Here is an 18,702-nt window from a genome sequence, read left to right as displayed (position 1 = left end):
AAGATTGATAGCTTAGATCAATGACAAATTAGTTGCCTCTTAAAATGGCTTTTTAAACAATATGCTATTATTTCTAAAATTTATTATTAAAATATCACCTTTTTTCAAAATATTTGTATACTTATTATATTTAAAATTATTCAAAATTTTTAGCAGTAATTAAAAAATATAAAATTAAAAATTAAAATAAAATAAGATAATTTTAAACTATTTTAAACTGATTTTTTATTATCACTTAAATAATTTTAATATTTAAATATGTTTAATTTCTCACTTTACTTCGCTAGATGAGTATATATGTTGTTTCTTTTCATGTTAAAGATGAGGCTAACCAACATAAAGTGGCAGATCCATTCAAAAAAAAAATGGAAGAAAGGTTCAAATCCTAAGAGATGATGATGACAAAAGGTAAGATAGGGAACAAAGTTATTGGCAACCTGCAAGGGAATCATAACTTCCATGGATCTTTTTTTTTTTTACCTTTTTCCTTAAAATTTTTGAGTGTCTTCATCACTACTATCACTCTAATAACTAGGTGGAAGAGGGTTGTAAGCTTCACCATAGCACTTCATATTTATCATCCGAAGATGATGATTCCGTCAAGGATCTTCATTAATGATAAAATGACTGGTAATGATAGGTTGATCAAAGTAGATGTAGAATTCATTTAAGTATAATGTCTTGTACTCTAAATAACCCAGCCCGTTGAAAAGTTTTTCCAATTCTGTCTTATTCACAAAATCCACATCTATAGAAGGAAATTCATACACTTTTTTTTTTCATCTAAGTAGCATAGCAATCCATTGGCCTCTCTCAAATTTGCTACCATATGATGAAAGACGAGATAACAAATACAAATTATTTGTAGCATTTTTAAATACTTCAATTAAACATATTCCAAAATAAATAACAACAAAATGGATGATTTTGAAAGAAAAGATACAAGATCTTTTCAAATTGGACTAATTAACTGAAATTTCAACATTAATAAACAAATGCTCATTCAAAATGGTTTCCATGAATTTTTAGCCATAATTAACCCTACAAATATTGTTCGAGATCCACTGCATCATTTAAATGTATACGAGAATAAGCATATTACGTTATGCATTGAAGATCACCATCATTTTGAACTTCAAACTCTAATCAAAACGTTTTAATTGGAACTCACTATACCAAAACAGGGAAAGAAAGAGGGAAAGTAAAACTCACATTGCAGAGATGTCTCAACAGGGAATTGATCCTCTCCATTATTTTTTCTTTTAATTGAGAGAATTGAGAGTGTAAAGTATAATTTTTAATTTTTGAATATTTTCTTCTTCATCATATTTTTTTAGCCCATTTATAAAATATGGTTAGGGACTATATGTTTTATTTCTCGGATAAATAACGAGGAACTAAAATTAACAAGTATTCAAGATAAATTCAATTAAAAGTCATATTTTGTAGTGCAAAATAGAAACATCATTTATATCATACATAATTACACCTGATCGTTGAAATTAATATGATTTATGTTTTTAAGAGTGTAAGTGATACTTGATGAATATTTCTTATATATATATATATATGTTTACTCAATGGAGAAAAGAGAAAGAAAAGTAAAATCATTGTCCAAATTAAAGTTCAATATCTGTTAGTAACGAAAAATATTAGAGGTTAATATCTATAGTAAAAAAAATGTAATAAACAGTTAACTAATGTTGAATACAAGATAAAATAAAAAATTACTTACACCTAATATTTTGAATTGTAATATATTAGTTGGAATGCCATCCATCCCTGACATTTAACTTAAAAAAGTCTTGGATCTCATTGGGAAGAACAAGTTCGACAAATTTACAATTTTTTCTTCCACGAATTATACTAAAAAAAAAAAAATCATATTTCAATTTGAATACTGAATTCATGAACCAAGCATAGGTATAGCCGGAGTAGTTGAACCACGATCAAAGCCACCGCTACCGTCCTTCTTCTTCTTCTTGTTCTTCATCATTTTCCACTTAGCATCAATTTTACTCTTAATTGGAACCACTGCACCGGAATCTGGCACCACCATTTGATGATCCAAAGTACTAGCACCACCATTGACAAGAATTCTTGTGATCCCAACGTAGCGAAGCGTCTTGGCCACCTGCAAAGCAGTGATACCCTTCTTACTCCTGGCTTCAACATCAGCACCTTTCTTCACCAAAACCTCTGCCACATCAGCATTTCCACATTCAACAGCACAGTGCAAAGCAGTGTACCTACACAGAATATAGTTATTGCATGTGAATATGATAAAAAATCAAATACCAATATCTCTTTCTCTTTCTTTTAATTTTCTCTTTCTCTTCTACATGTTATTGCTAGTTTAAGAAAAAGGGAGACACCGTAATAGATAGAATATATATCATATATCCTATATGTATAGTCTTAAGAAAAATTATACTTTGATACATAATTACATGAATTAATCAATTAGGTAATATATTGCATACCAATTTATAAATATCAGATACCAATTCATATCAGAACGTTATATGTAAATTTTTCATATAAAATATTTTACATATGACTATCACATACTGTATTTCATGTAACTATGGTTTGATGCAAATTAAATATCACTTCTCAATGAATTTTTCAAGTATTTGTGCATGATATTAGCATACCCTTCTTCATCCTCTGCATTCAAATCAATCCCTTTCTCCAAAAGCACGTGCACTGCGTCGATCCTCCCTTTGAAACAAGCCCTGTGCAACGGAGTCCACCCATTCTGGTCCCTACCATTGACAAACGCACCCTTCTCAAGCAACTTTCGTATTGATCTCACTTCTCCTTTCCTTGCAGCAATGCACAAATCGTCGCCGAGCCTCAGCGCATCGAAGATTCTAGAGTGTCCTTTCTCTGCTGCAACATCATATGCAGCTTTTGATGAATCATTTCTAACATACTGGTTCACACCGTTTCGTAGCAAGAGTTCGACCATGTTATGATCCCCGGTGGATGCTGCTATGTGTAAGACGGTGTCGCCTTTGCCGGCGTTGCGAATGTCGGTTCTGGCACCGTTTGCTAGTAAGAGCTTAACGCATTCTATTTTATTTTCTTCAACCGCAAGGTGTAACGCTGTGTTGCCATCTTTTGTGAGCGAGTCCACTCTTGCACCTAAACGATACATTAAATACAATAATTTGAAGAGAATTACTATCATACCTTGTATATAAGGTGAAATCGACTTCACGTGAAGTTAATATTTCAGATGAAAATTTAGTTAAATTAGTTAAATCATCTAATGACTCTTAGATATTAACTTTATGTAAAATCGACTGCACCTGAATTTCCACCTGTATATAATCACCGTATCCTTATGTAGAGTAGTAAGGGAGCTACTAGAAAATTGTTATGTGTTTACATAAATTTCTAATTTTATTAAAAAAAGGTTATCATAATTTTAGAAAGAAAATACTAGGAAACTAAAAATGCATTTGATTTGTATCTGCTTTTTATTTTTAATATTTTTTTATCAGAATTATAAAAAAATAACTGAAAATGGAAGAAAAAGTACAAGGACTTTCATAATTTAGAATTGAACATTAATTAGCAATAAACATAAAAAACTAAAAACAATTAAAACATCTAAAATTCAAATAAAAAAAATTGGAAGTCATACGACTTAAAGCCAATTTAAAGTGTATAATTTTAGATTTAGAATTTAAAATTTATAATGTAAATTTGGAATTTATGAGGTAAGATTTATAATTTAGAATTTAATATTTAAAATATATGGTGATCCGGTGAAAGCAGTGTGACCACAGTGGCAGTTGGCCGACAATGATGATAAAATTATGGTGCTGGACAAAAAAAAGAGTAAAATTATAAAAGAGTGTAATTTTAAAAAATATAGACGAAAGAATTTTTTATTTGTATGTCAGCTAAAATTGACTAATTGATTGTTACTTTTCTAACACTACTTAAGATGAAAATAAAAAACAATTTTTTTACTATTTACTCTTTTTTATTATAAAATTTTAATTGAGCATATTAACAAATTAAAAAATAAAAACGCAATTATCCTGATATTTTAGCGAGTTAAGTCATAAAGTGATTTTAGATATTGACAATTTGTAATAATTTAATTTCTGAAATTTTAATTATACTATTTTTATTTCTCAAATTTAAAAAATAATATACCAAATTAGTTCAGTGTTAAATCACATTTAAAGAAAGGGAAAGTTGGGACTAACTTGATGTATTTTGTGAAGAAGAATATTAGAGAATTATCAAAATTTATTATTTTTAGTCATTAATATTTAAAAATATGGGATAACATAAAATATGTTATTAGATTACATAAATTAGATAAATTAGAGTAAAAAATTGAGTTAATAATTAAGTGATGACAAAAAATATTGTGATAGTTTATAAAATTTTTCTTTTGTTAAATATAAAAAACTAAAATATTGTAATTAAAATCTCGAAGATAAAATTGATACAAACTACGATAGAAAGACATTTTGGGCTTAACTCTTATGTTTAGTATTAGGGGTGTTTATGAGTAGGGGATGTTTCTATAAAGACGCAAAAAACGTTTTTTTTTAAAGATATTTTTTAATAATTAAAATTTAAGACATATAATAATTTAAATTATGTTATTTTTATCAAAATTAGGTCAGAGAAATTAATTTGATAAAAGAATAGTGAATTAAATTTTGAATATGTCTAAATTAATATTATTTTTATAAAAAATTACTACAATACCCCTATTATATAAAATGATTAAAATACTCTTATTATATATATTAATTTTGAAAATCCTAAATTCTAGCCCTTTTTCTCTATTGTTATAAGGTTAGAATTTAAAGTTTTAATTTAATTGATTATATGTGTTAAATTTTAATTTTTAAAAAACATCTTTAATAAAAGATATTTTTGACATCTTTATTTAAGTGGCTCCCTTATGAGTATTGGGTATTCGATTAATCGTTTAAATACAAAGAATCAATTAAATTATTGGTTTTAAAATCAATAGATAATTGAATACAATTCGAACTGAACCAAACACACTCTATTAATTGATTTGAGTAATAGTTTTAAAGGTGCGAAACTCGAACTAATCTATAAACCTTTATTAATTAAATTAAAAATATATAAATTTAAAAAATATATATAACTTTTACTGATTATTAATCTAACTCAATTTATTACAGCCTCCCAAACCCCACTCACACCCTAAACCCTTTGATTTTTTCCATTCATCATTTTATTATTTGTTTTGCAGCTTTAAAATTTGAAAAAACTAACCTTTTCGGCTTTAAAATTTTCTTTTTAATTTTTTTTTATAAATTTTTGTTTTATAAGATATTCAATTACTCAAACTAAATCAATCCATTCTTAATGGATTTGGTTTGGTTAGGATAAAACAAAAAAAAAACACATAAATCCAAATCAACTATAATTCAATTACTTCCGTTCTTACCTTGGACAAACACGACTGGTGAACACACGTATTTAGCAGTTTAAACTTTAAAATAAGAAATTTAAACATTATCTGTGAAACACGATCTTCACCTTTGAGTAACAAGAGCCTCAAAACTTCGCAGTGTCCTTGTTTAGCAGCGACGTGGATGGGTCCAAATGTCGAAGTTTCTTGTCTTTCTATGTTGGCCTTGTGAGCTAATAGAAGCTCAGCTATTAAGGCTGCACCTGAAGATGCTGCAGCCTCTAGTGGCGTTGATCCAGAACCGTTTCGCGCCTCTAAGTTAGCCTCAAATTCTAGTAGCAACTGAACAACATCCGCTCTCTTCCGCGAAATCGCCAAATGGAGCAACGTTTCGCCGTTCGAGTCGATCGAATCAACCGCTTTCCACGAGGGATCGCTCCGTTCTAGAACTTCTCTTATGTCATCCATGGAACCATGATCATCTCCAATGAGCTTAACCAGAATTGTGGATCCAAGAAACACGATCTTGATGCCCGTATCCACGAAGACTTGCTTCTTTTTCGCCGAGAACCACTCGCTTGGGACACAATCAACCATGGAGGAAGGTTCATTGATGGCTGCGCCAGGGACGACACAACTGTGGAGGAGGAAAGTGTCTTTGTGTGGCTTCACTGTGTAGCGACATTTGATTTGTGGTTGGAGGTTGAAAGCCACTGGCATGGTGTGCATGACGTTGCATAGGGTGACATGGCCATGGCACTTTTGATTTGGTTCAATTCTTATTGAGATTGTGTTTGATGGGTCTAATTTTATGAGCCTGTCCATGGTTCTGTTTTAAGGAACCGAAGAAGAAGATTTGATGGTTGTGTGCTTCAATTTTAAGGTGAGAAAGGCAATGGATGGTTATATGGGCCGGCTCTTCTAAGATTGTGGGATGTAGAAAAACAATGGTGACTTGTTCTATCTATTCGGTCGGTGTTTGAACTTGATAACTAAGTGAAAACAGAGTTGTATAAAATAAAGAGGGGGTTTGTCGCCTATTTTTGTGTTGTTCTTTTGCACATCACGATCACTGTGAAGGGCCAATGTTGTTGTCAAATTGCTTTTGTTTAAAGGGTTTTGTTATGTTTAATATAATGTATGAGATATAATGACGATCTACACTTTATTTTATTGGATGCAAATAGATCTCATTTAAATGAAATGTCTTATTTATAATAGTTACTTACTTAGTATATAGCTGCAAGTTGACATACTATTCCACACTTTTTATTTACAATATATATTATATTTCTTAATTTTAAAGAATCATGACACTCGGTGATGCATTTTTCTTTCTTCTTTCCTTATTTTCTATATGTTTTATGGGAAAGTCACACTGAGAATTAGATTATATATATCTTTATATATGATTTTGGGAAATCAGTTCAAGGTGGCCTGGTTTGCCATTTGGAAAAACAGCACAAATTTTTATACGAAGTCCTAGTGGCCAAGGAAGAGATTTGGGGGTATATTGGTTTGACTGGCCAACCATAGTGACATCTTTTAAATAATTTAGTACTGTAATGTTGCTTTCTACTTGTAGCAATAGTTGATTATGTCTATTTTATATGACGGACTCATGGACAAAGCAAGTAGCCTAAGGTTAAACTATATGATCACCCGTTGTAGATATTTGGAATTTTGCAAAACCACACCATCGTTGATTGATATGGGACCAGAGCGTCATTATCTATACTCGAGACATATCAATTCTAGTCGTTGGCTTAGTTCCTTTTGCGTTTTGTTGTGCCAAATAAAGTTGGCCAGTTCTAGACTGTGTTGGATAAAAGCACATAATATTGAAATTATTGAATAGTTGCTTAAATACATACATATTTTTTAAAAGATGTGAAAATTAATTTATATGTAAGTATTTTAGTTGGTTAATTTTTAGCTAGATACTTGATGATTTTAGTAAGTTGATTAGTGCCAACTGCCAAGCCCATCTATATTTATATCTTTCATTTGCACGTAATTAAAAAAAAAAATATGTAACCAAGACATAAAAGAAGGAAAAAATAATTTATCTAATATTTAATTAGTGCTAATAGCTATGCCGAAGGTATAAAAAAGAGACCTGGAAGATTTGCTTGAAAAGATATTTTTTATGTTATTTTTTTTAATATTTTTTTTATGCGTTGAATTAGAAAATATAAGATTGATGTATTATTGTTGTCTTCGTTATTTTTTCGTCCTTTAATATTTGGGGAAAAATCAAAATCGTCTTCAATCTTTTTTTGTTATTAAAATCATTCTTGACGTTACAAAACGTTATAAAATCGTCATTTTCTACTTCAATTATATTTTTTTTACCAAATTATCCTTAACTATTAATAAAAATAATAATAATAAAAAAACAAAATCCCATCCCACCGCACTCCCCAGCATCTCTTCGTCTCTTCCTCCCACCCCACCCCCAAAATGTTGCTAAGACGGGAGGAGATGAAAGCAAGTTCTTAAAATGTTGAAAAGTTGCTTCACATTCTTTTGTCCATACAAATTTCACATCTTTTCTCATTAATTTAAATAATGGTTTGGCTTTTACTACTGAAGTTCCCAGAAACCTTGACAATGCGGCCAACCGACCTATGAGCCTTTGAATCTCTTTGAGATTCCGAGGACTCAACATGTCTAAAATGGCCTAGCATTTCTCTGGATTAACTTCTATACATCTTTAAGTTATCATAAACACCAAGAAATTATCTCTCCAAACTCCAAATGCACGCTTTGTTAGGTTCAACCTCATCCGGTGAAGTCAGAGGCAGTCAAAAACTTCCTGCAAGTCGGCAATCAAATCGGAGTCATCCTTAGTCTTTATCAACATGTCGTCAATACAAACTTCCATATTCCTCTATATCTGCCGCTTCAAGACTTTAGCCATCAACCTTTGATAAGTTGCTCTGAAATTTTTCAGACTAAAAGACATTTTAGAGTAGCAGTAAATCCTCTCAAGGGTGATAAAAGTTGTCTTATCTTCATTAGCTTTATGCATCGCAATCTGATTATAGCCACTATAGGCATCTAGAAAACTTAATATCTAACATCCCGAGGATGAATCAATCATGTTGTCAATGTTAGATAGGAAAAAATAGTCTTTTGGGTAAGTTTTGTTTAAATCTGTGTAATCTACAGACATTCGCTATTTTTCATTAGACTTTTCCACCATGACCACATTGTACAACCATGTTAAGTAAGTTAATTCTCGGATAAACCCAGTATCCATTAACCCTGGACTTGCTTCTTAACCTCGGCAGCTCGGTCAGGCGATATCTTCCAACGTCACTGTGTGACCGGCTTAAACTTGGGGTTAATAGCCAGATGATAGGACATGAATGTTGGATCAATCCCAGGCATGTCAAAAGGTTCCAAGAAAATAATTCTATGTTAGCTTTTAAGAAATTTTGAAGCTCCGACCTTATTAATTAGGGTGTACTTTCCTAACACGTCGCCAATCTGGAATTTCTCCAAATTTTCATTGGGCTCTGGCCTCGACTTCTCCTGAATTCGGGAATCTAGATCAAGGAGGAATACTCCTGTAATTCCTTAGCCTTATCTTGGAGCGTCAGGTTGGCCTTGTTGTATTTGACGGAAGATACCTGATCTCCTCGAATAATTGCAATCTGACCTTTTGCGGTTAGAAACTTCATGACTAAAAAATGTGTTGAGAGGAATGCACACAGATCATTTATTGTTTTCCTTCCCAAGATCACATTGTAAGCTATGGAATCTTGGATAATAATAAACTCGACCTGAACTACTCTCATATTGACACCATCTTCTACTGTCAAGAGGAGGTCAACAGCTCTACCAGGCTTGATATAATGATCCTCGAGCCCAACAACTCTAGGAAGATGGGGCTTCAAATGTTGATCCTTTAAACTCAGAGCGTCAAATGCATTTCTGAAGAGCAGGTTTGAGTCTACGCCTGTATCAATCAAAATCCTTTTCACGATTCCATTATCTAACTTGGCAGTAATTACCAGGGGCTCATCATCTTCGGATGTGGCAACCTGAAAATCTTCTACTATAAATTGTACTACTGGAATGCTAGTTACCTTGAGAACTTTCAAAGTTATGGCTTTGACATTCCTCTTTACTGCATTGTTGGATTTGGGCAATTCATTCCTTCCTACAACTACGTTGACCACGACCTGAGCAGTATCTTCTGGGTTTTTCGACGGTCTTGTATTTCTGGGATTTCTGATTTCCCGATCTTCATCATCATTATGCCGTCGGGGCTGCCTTACATGCTGAACAAATTAGGGGAGCTTACCATCCTGGATTGCTTGTTCCGAATCATCTTTTAAGTTAATACAATTCTCGGTTTTGTGACCATAGAATTTATGGTAGTCACAAATTCATATTTGTTTAATGAGGTCCTAGACCGAATCTGCCTTACCTTTGGGAGGATGTCCCTATGAGAGACTTATTGGTACACTTCAGCAAGTGAGGTAACTAGAGGTGTGTATGTGAAGAACTTCCCGACCTGTGAAGTTGGTGGCTTTGCAGATGAGGTTTGACCTGTGCTACCGACCTTGTTAGGTGACGGTGTCGTATTTTTCCTTTTTATTGAAACACCTTGGATACATCCTCATTATCGCGCATATACTCTAGTGCGATATGGTGAATTTCATCAATGGATTTCACATCCTTAAAAGTTAGATGTCTTCAGAAGTCCCCTTCCAACAAGCTAGAAATCAATCATAAGGATGCGACTTCATGGGTCTGCGTGTTTACTTCTAGTAGTGCTTTATTAAAGCAGTCTAGATAGTCTCAGATGCTTTCACCCACCCTTTATTCTACTCCAAACAAGGAAATCGGGTGCTTAACCTGGGTCCTCTTTGTGGTGACATTGACTAAGAATTTAATGTTGACATCAATTAAGAGATTGAGCCGGAAGGGAGCGCATTAAACCACGCCATCGTCGGTCCCAACAAGATTATCGAAAAGGTTTTACATTGGAACGCATTCCCTATTCCTTCCAGATTCATTCTTGCCTCAAAAACATCAATATGATTTTGGGGATCTGTCTTCCCATCATACTTTAAGTTGTTATTTTTTTAGAATACCTCCATCGCTTCAAGGTCCAGTATATGATTAGGAGCATGTGATTAAGAACCGTGAATAAGTCTGCAATAGAAAGTAGTGCAGGTAATAGAAACTGACACCCCAATGGCATTTTTGCAAAAATTTCATCCTTCTCAGAGTTGCCAAAGGATACATTGGTCTCGATGATGTATTCTTCATCTAACTCAAAGTTTTTCTCCATATGGTTGCTTGGTATAGCGTAATGCAAAAAAAATGCTGCTATAGGGAGAAGAAGAAGGAAGAAGAGGGGGAGAAGGGGGTGACACCGGTGAGGTTGGACGTCGCCGTCGTTGCCGCGGATCAGGTAGGGAGAGGGAGATGGAGTTTGAAACAGGGAATGGGGGAAGGGGAAAGGAAGAGGCGCGAGAGAGGAGCTGCTGTCCTTGGAGACCGTCCCTACCGCTGGAAGGGGAGCTTCGTTGTTGCTGTCGCGGCTGCAGGTATGGGGCTTCGAAGAAAAAGAGAGGAGCTCTCGGAGAGAGAGAAACACAATGGCTAGAGAGAGGAGAGTCTCGCGAGGAGGGGGAGCTGGTACGCCTCCGCCGTTGTCGCAAGTTACGCCACCGTGCCTCTGGTCACCGGGGATCGCGCTGACGTCACCGGAAGCCGCTGTTGGAACCTCTGCAAGTTTGCCCTAGCTCAGCTTTGCTTCTGCCTGTTCTGTCCTTGCCGGTGGGGGGTCACCGGAGCTGCTGATGCTCCATCCTCTTATTTCCTTTGGTAAGACTAAACTTGTTCTACCTTGTCTTGCCATAAAACTCTATTATTGACTCTGTCCTATCATGTTCGCTGTCCCTTTTGTCTTTGCTTAGTTTTAAAGCACCGTAGGCTATTAGATTTGCTGCCATTGTTATTGTGGTTGCTCTATGTTATTGATGCTAGGGCTGTTGTTGAGGTTGTTGCAGTGAGAAATCGAAGTTGTTGCTACTACCTCGGTCCAAATTTCGTGCTCTTTCATTCCGTTCTACTTCAACCTTCCTTGGCACTCTGGTTTGGTTTCTTCGGTCCCTTGGGACCAATTTGTGAGTAGGCTTTACATTTATAACCGTTAATTTTTTTTGTTTATGCTATTCTGAGTTTCTAATTACATTTATAAAACTATTGTTGAAGAACTTTGATTTGATTAGAATAATTAATTTATTATAATTGAAAAAAATACTTTTGTGAAGTTTATATCTTAGAAATTTTACATGAGACTATATATATATTTGATGAAGTTTTATATTATTTTAGAACATTTGATTTTACTCGAATATTTACTTTTGAAGCATTGAAGTATTTGTTAGTACTTATTAACTTTGAAATTGTGAAATGTGTTTGAAATTACTTATGATTGAAGAAGTTATAATTAGAAAAGATTTCTTATGAGAAAGTATTATTTGATTTGATTCAATACCGTATGTATTTGAAAGATCAAAGATTTATTATATTTGAATTTATATGTTTTGAATTGGTTTGGGAGGCTTGTATTAGAAAACCGTAGTTAACGGCGGTTATGACGTTAACTTAGATGCATCTAACTCAGACTCCAGCTAGCAGGGGTGTTGCTAGCCTAACGTGTAGGCCACACATTAGATTTGATATTCCGTTAGGACACACAAGAGGAAAGAGCTACCCATAGAGGTGGAGCCGCCCAAGTGTAGATTTTTGATTTGATTTCTGTATGAGAACTCCCTTATTAATTCACTTATTTATATAAATTATTATCTTCTAACTAAAGTTATATTTATATGGTCTCATGTGAATTATAGATGTACTGTCTAGTCACTGGGTTGCAAAATTCACTCCGTTTTTCTAAAAATATTTTTCAAGAATAAATATTTGATTATGTGAGTCTTTATATTCAAGAGTAATGATCTACAATGGGTATCTATTCGTTGTTGAGTTCTTAGACGTCATCTGCCCCATATGTCACAGGCAGGATCCACCCATATTTATTTTATTTTTTGTTGGTTAAAAATATGTAATTATTTATTTTAGACATTGTAAATTTATTTAAAATATTTGTAATTTTCTTATTCAACCTATATTTGAGTTGGTTAGGCTTGCTTCGGGATTATTTCCTGAGCGCCGATCATGGCTCATTTTGGACCGTGACATTTTCCTTATTTCTTTCTTTCTTTTAGTTAAATGAATGTAAGTTCATCCTCTTCCAAGTAATTTTGCAGCATTATGTGTTTCTTCTTCTTCTTTGTTTGATTTTTTTATTTTTATTCTTGTTAAGAGAGTAAAACAAGAATAAACTTGATAAGGTAAAACAAAAAAAAATATGAATAAGAAAAAAAAAGAAGAAGAAGATGGTGATAATGATGAAAAAAAGAACCAGCAGAAGATGAAGAGGAGGAAGAAGAAGAGTTCTGAATTATGCAGAACTTATCAGAATAAAAATATACCCAAAATTCCTTAAAATACACTCAAATATCTTTGTGTTACACCCAAATATCTTCGTTTTACACCCAAATTTGCTACAAATATAGAAATGAGCTATGCAACGTGTACACTAAAATCAGGCACCAAAGTCAGCCATTATTACAAAATATATACTGGAATACAATTATACTTTGAAAATAATTAAATCACACATGTATTTATATACAAATACATTGGTGGCTAATTTTAGTGGTTGATTTAAGTATATAAATAGCATTTTTGTACAAAAAAATATTTCCTCTAATGCTATATTTTTTTCTTCTTCTTTTCGTTATTTCTTTCTTTCTTTTAATTAAATAAATGTAAGTTCATCCTTTTTCAAATAATTTTAGAGCATTATGTGTTTCTTCTTCTTCTTTGTTTGATTTTTTGTTTTTATTCTTGTTAAGAGAGTAAAACAAGAAAAAACTTGAGAAGGTAAAACAAAAAGAAAAAGATGAATAAGAAAAAAAGAAGAAGAAGATGGTGATGATGATGAAAAAAAAAGAAGCAGCAGAAGATGAGGAGGAGGAAGAGAAAGAGTTCTAAATTATGCAGAACTTATCAGAATAAAACTACATCCAAAATTCCTTAAAGTACACCCAAATATCTTCATGTTATACCAAAATATTTTTAAAAATACACCCAAATTTGCTACAAATACAGAAATGAGTTGTGCTACGTGTACACTAAAATTAGCCACCAAAGTCAGCCACCAGTATAAAATATATACTGGAATACAAATATACATTGAAAGTAAATTAAACCACACAGATATTTATACACAAATACATTGATGACTGATTTTAGTAGCTGATTTTAGTGTACAAATAGCATTTTTGTACAGAAAAATATTTTTTCTAACGCTACATTTTTTCTTCTGAATTAAACCACACCTCAACCACTTGATTGGATTCAAAACAATAAAAGGATGAGAAGACTTGTAAAGACTTGTATGAGAAAAATGCTTGTATGTGGAGAACAAACTACTCATCAATACCATAGAGGGGCTGCAAAATATACCCACAATACACCATATTCAAACAAGCATAAACTATAGAATGTAAATAGAACTATAAAATCATCATAAAAAATAACAAAAATCAAATTCATGAATCATCATTAAACAGAAACTAAAATAATTCAACTAAAAGAATAAGACAATTCACCCTCAGTGAGATGAAAAGTCACAAATTGTAAATACACCCAAATTTTCCTAAAAATACACCCAAATATTCCTGATTTACACCAGAACATTTGATATAAAATGCAGAAAGTTCATCAGAACTAGTGCATTAGATTCAATTCAAACAAGGAATAATGAACAGCAAATTTCACAAACAAGGTTCACGCATTATTCAACTACACAATTATAAACTACAAACTGGATTCAAATTCAAATTCAGTTATTAATTGGAATTAAACCACACCTCAGGAACTTCATTGGATTCAAATTCAAAATCCACTTCGCTCTGGTTCAGCTGATAATCTGAAGTTGAATCATCCATTATCTTCAAAATGATTTCAGAGCTTAATTTCAGAAACAATGAAAAACGAGAAAAACAAAGAGAATAGAGAGAGAAACTTACGTAAACGGCGACGGAGAAGGGAGAGAAAAATGCACGAAAGAGATCGAAGAGAGAAGAAAAGAAAACACAAAAGGAATTCAAAAAGGAAACGAAATCCTTTCGAAACAAAGAAGTTATATATTTGCGCGTTGATTGATTGAAAAAGCTGTTAAGGAGGTGCGTGAAACATACATGCCATAAGAGGCGCGTTTTAGGGATTAGGGATTTTCAGAACTTGTATGACTTGTATAGTAAAAGGCTTGTATGTGGAGATTAATCCATTTTGAAAATAGGGGAAGAAGAGTTCGAATAAATAGAAGTAGAGAAGAGAAGAATTTGAAATAGAAAAGGTAAATAAGAATTAAAATATTTTTATTTTTATTTTATTTATTAATTATTTTTGAGAATTAAGTTAATAAATTAAAAAGATTTAAAATTTAAATGCTAAATTTTTGAAAATAGAAGAGAGAGAGGAAAAGATTTTTCGAAAATTGAAAAGGAAGAATTAGTTAGGAAGTTTTGAAAAGGAAGAGAGGGAAGAGAAGTGGTTAAGAAAAGATTTGAAAATAAAATAAAATAAGAGATAAGATAAGAAAAAGATTTGAATTTTAAAAATTTGAAATTAAAAAGATAAGATAAGAAATTAAAAAGATTTGAAAAAATTTGATTTTAAAATTTGATTTTTGAAAATTGAAAACTAAGATAAGATAAGATAAAAATTTTGAAATTAAAATTTGAATTTTTAATGATGATTTTCGTAAATTAAGTTAAAATAAAAATAGAAAAGATATTTTTTATTTTTGAATTTAATGAAGGAAGAGAAAAATAAGTAAAAGACACAAAACTTAAAATTTTTAGATCTAATGCCCCTAATTTTTGAAAATTTAAAGAAAAACACAAGGGGACACCAAACTTCAAAATTTTAAGATCAAAACACAAAGAAAACACAAGAACACCTTGAAGATTAACAAGAACACTAAGAATAAGACTAAAAAACTCAAATACAAGAACATATAAAAGACATCAAAGTTAAAATTTTTAGAAAACAAAGAAGAAAATTTATGTTTGGTTTTCGAAAATTAAAAGAAAATCAACAAGAAAACACCAAACTTAAAGATTTGACACAAGATTCAACCAAAGAAACTATTTTTGAAAATTTTTTGAAAGAAAGACTCAAAGAGATCGAAAATTACCAAGAACAAAAACAAAAAGACTTAAACAAAGAACAAAGATTAAACAAAGAAAAGAAAATTATTTTTTAAAAAGTTTTTAAATTTTTTGAAAAATAGAGAAGAAGAAAATAAAAATAAAAGACTAAACAAAATAAAATAAATTACCTGATCTAGGGAACAAGATAATCCGTCAGTTTGTTCAAACTCGAACAATCCCGGCAACGGCGCCAAAAATTTGGTGCACGAATCCCCAAACTCCGTACAGCTGTACCAACAAGTGCACTAGGTCATCCAAGTAATACCTGAGCGAGTCAAGGTCAATCCCACGAGGATTGTGGTTTGAAGCAAGCTATGGTTATCTTGCAGGTCTTAGTCAGGCGAAATCAGAAAGTTGTTGGTTGGATTGATGCAAGGGTAATCAGTAATAGGGATATAGTTGATGATTGGAGTTGCTTTGTCTTTTTGAATTAACTCTGGTATTACTGTCTTCTTTACTTGTGGATGATCTCTTCTATGGCAGGCTGTATGTGATCAACGCCATTGCCCGGGGTCATTGATCTCCTCTATTTAAGATCAAACGCCATTGTCCATGGTCATCCAATCTAAACGAGGGTGAAGCTCAAGAAGTTCATTGTCTTGGCGATCCTACTCAAAACGCCACAGACAAGGTCGAATCTTCTGGATCAGAGAACGCTGCTCCTTTGGATTCTAGCCTCTACCACAGAGACCCTAATCTCCCCGAAAATCGGCTGAACTGGTGTCTCGAGAAGTTCTGAACGAAGTCGTGGATTATCCATCTGAGAGATATATAATCAAGCTGGCGGTTCGCGCTTTCTAGCCACGTATTCATACAAACCCGAGTAGACACGGGTGTTTGTCAGGCACGCAGTTCTAGTATGATGAGTAGAGCTGATTGTCACTGATCATCCTATTCACTATGTTGAAGAACGAGTATACATCTTAGAATTGGATCAAACACGGATCGAAGAGAAACAGTAACACTTTTATTAATTCATAGGACTCAGCAGGGCTTCTTCCCTCAACCTAGTAGGTTTAGAAACTCATACTGAAAGGAAATACAATGGTAAAAATGTGTAAATTCTATAAAAAGCTGTTAAAAAAGGTTCGAATAACATAAATCTAATCCCTTAAATACTAAACAATTGACTAGTAAGGGTAAAATAGTCTTTTAGTGCTAAAATCTACTTCTGGGCCTAATTGGTGAATGTTTGGGCTGAGATTTAATGAGATCCATGTGCTAGGAGGCCTCTAAGGCATTTAATGCTAGCTAGGGGATCCTCTCCGGGCGTTTGAACACTGGTCTCTGCTCTTTGGGTGCTGGATGCCTAGAAGGGGGCAGGAAGCTGGCGTTGGACGCCACTTTTGGGCCTTCTAATTTGAAGTAAAGTATAGACTATTATACATTGCTGAAAAAATCTGGAAGTCAGCTTTCCATAGCCATTGAGGATGCTCCATCAATTTTAGCAAGAAATTACCTGAAATTGTACAAAAACACAAAAACTCATACTAGAATCTAAAAATGTGAATTTAACACTAAAACTTATAAAAAATTAATAAAAACTAAACAAAACACACCAAAAACTATATGAAAATGATGTCAAAAAGCGTATAAAATATCCGCTCATCACAAAACCAAACTTAAACTATTGCTTGTCTCCAAGAAACTAAAAATATAGTAGGATAAAAAGAAAATTAAGATACAGTAAATCTCTGAGTTTTCAATGAACTTCAGCTACAATTAGATGAGCGGGACTTAGTAGCTTTTTGCTTCTGAATAGTTTTGGCATCTTACTATCCATTGAAACTTAGAATGGTTGGCATCTTTAGGAACTTAGAATCCAGACGATATTATTGACTCTCCTAGTTCAGTTCTTTTTTATTCTTGAACACAACTTTTTAGAGTCTTGGCCGTGACCCTAAGCACTTTGTTTTCCAGTATTACCAACGGATACATAAATGCCACAGACACTTTAACTGGGTGAACCCTTTTGGATTGTGATTCAACTTTGCTAGAATCCCCAGATAGAGGTGTCCAGAGTTCTTAAGCACACTCTTTTTGCTTTGGATCACGACTTTAACCGCTCAATCTCAAGCTTTTCACTTGACACCTTCACGCCACAAGCACATGGTTAGGGACAGCTTGGTTGAGCCGCTTAGACCAGGATTTTATTCCTTTAGGCCCTCCTATCCACTGATGCTTAAAGCCTTTGATCCTTTTACCCTTGCCTTTTGGTTTAAAGGGTTATTGGCTTTTTCAATCTGCCCTCCTTTTCCCGCATTTTTTGGCAATAATGGATTTTTTTGCTTTTTATTTTTTTCGCTACTTTTTTTCTTTTTCGCATGCATTAAAATTTTTTTCTTTGCAACATGATTTTTCTTTTTCTTTTGCTACTTTTTCTTACTTCAAGAATCAATTTTTGAATTTTTCAGATCACCAATAATACTTTTCCTTTTTCTTTATTCTTTCAAGAGCCAACATTCTAAAATTTTAACTTCAATATGCATTGTTTAATCATACATTCAGAAAACAAAAGCAATGCCACCACATCGAAATAATTAAACTATTATTATTTTAAACTTGAAATTCATGCATCTCTCAATTCTTTTCAAATAAAATTTTCTTTTAAGCAAGGTGAGAGATATATGGAACATTTTACAACTTTAAGACATCAATGCAAATGATCATGCAACAAGAACAAGAGGACAGACATAACATAACAGAAAACAGAAAAATAATAAAAGGGAAAGGAAGTAAAAGAGAACGAATCCACCTTTAATGGTGGTAGCTAGTGGTCCTGCTTGAGGATCCAATGTGATGCTTGATCTCTTCTATGTCACTCCTTTGCCTTTGTTATTCTTCCCTCATAGCCCTTTGACATTCTCTAATAGATCTTTGGTCTTCCCTTATTTCATTGAGGGTAATGGAGTGCTCTTGATGCTCCACCCTCAATTGCTCCATGTTAGTGCTTAGTTCTTT

The 18,702-nt window shown here is 32.8% G+C and overlaps 1 protein-coding gene across 1 annotated transcript; it reads right to left on the bottom strand.

Moving 5' to 3' along the window:
* Positions 1-1,775: 1,775 nt before the first annotated feature.
* On the bottom strand, positions 1,776-6,429 carry LOC107494380 (protein VAPYRIN-like). Its single transcript, XM_016115436.3, has 3 exons — positions 5,554-6,429; positions 2,658-3,150; positions 1,776-2,249 (listed from the first exon to the last, which is right to left on the bottom strand). Exons 1-3 carry the CDS (start codon positions 6,248-6,250, stop codon positions 1,907-1,909), a joined length of 1,533 nt encoding a protein of 510 aa, XP_015970922.2. The 5' UTR covers positions 6,251-6,429; the 3' UTR covers positions 1,776-1,906.
* Between the last annotated feature and the right edge of the window lie 12,273 nt (positions 6,430-18,702).

Source organism: Arachis duranensis, chromosome 6 (assembly GCF_000817695.3).
Source record: "Arachis duranensis cultivar V14167 chromosome 6, aradu.V14167.gnm2.J7QH, whole genome shotgun sequence".
In the NCBI taxonomy this organism is placed as follows: domain Eukaryota; kingdom Viridiplantae; phylum Streptophyta; class Magnoliopsida; order Fabales; family Fabaceae; genus Arachis; species Arachis duranensis.
Note: the sequence above shows the minus strand (reverse complement) of the source record. Positions and strands in the feature narration are given on the sequence as shown.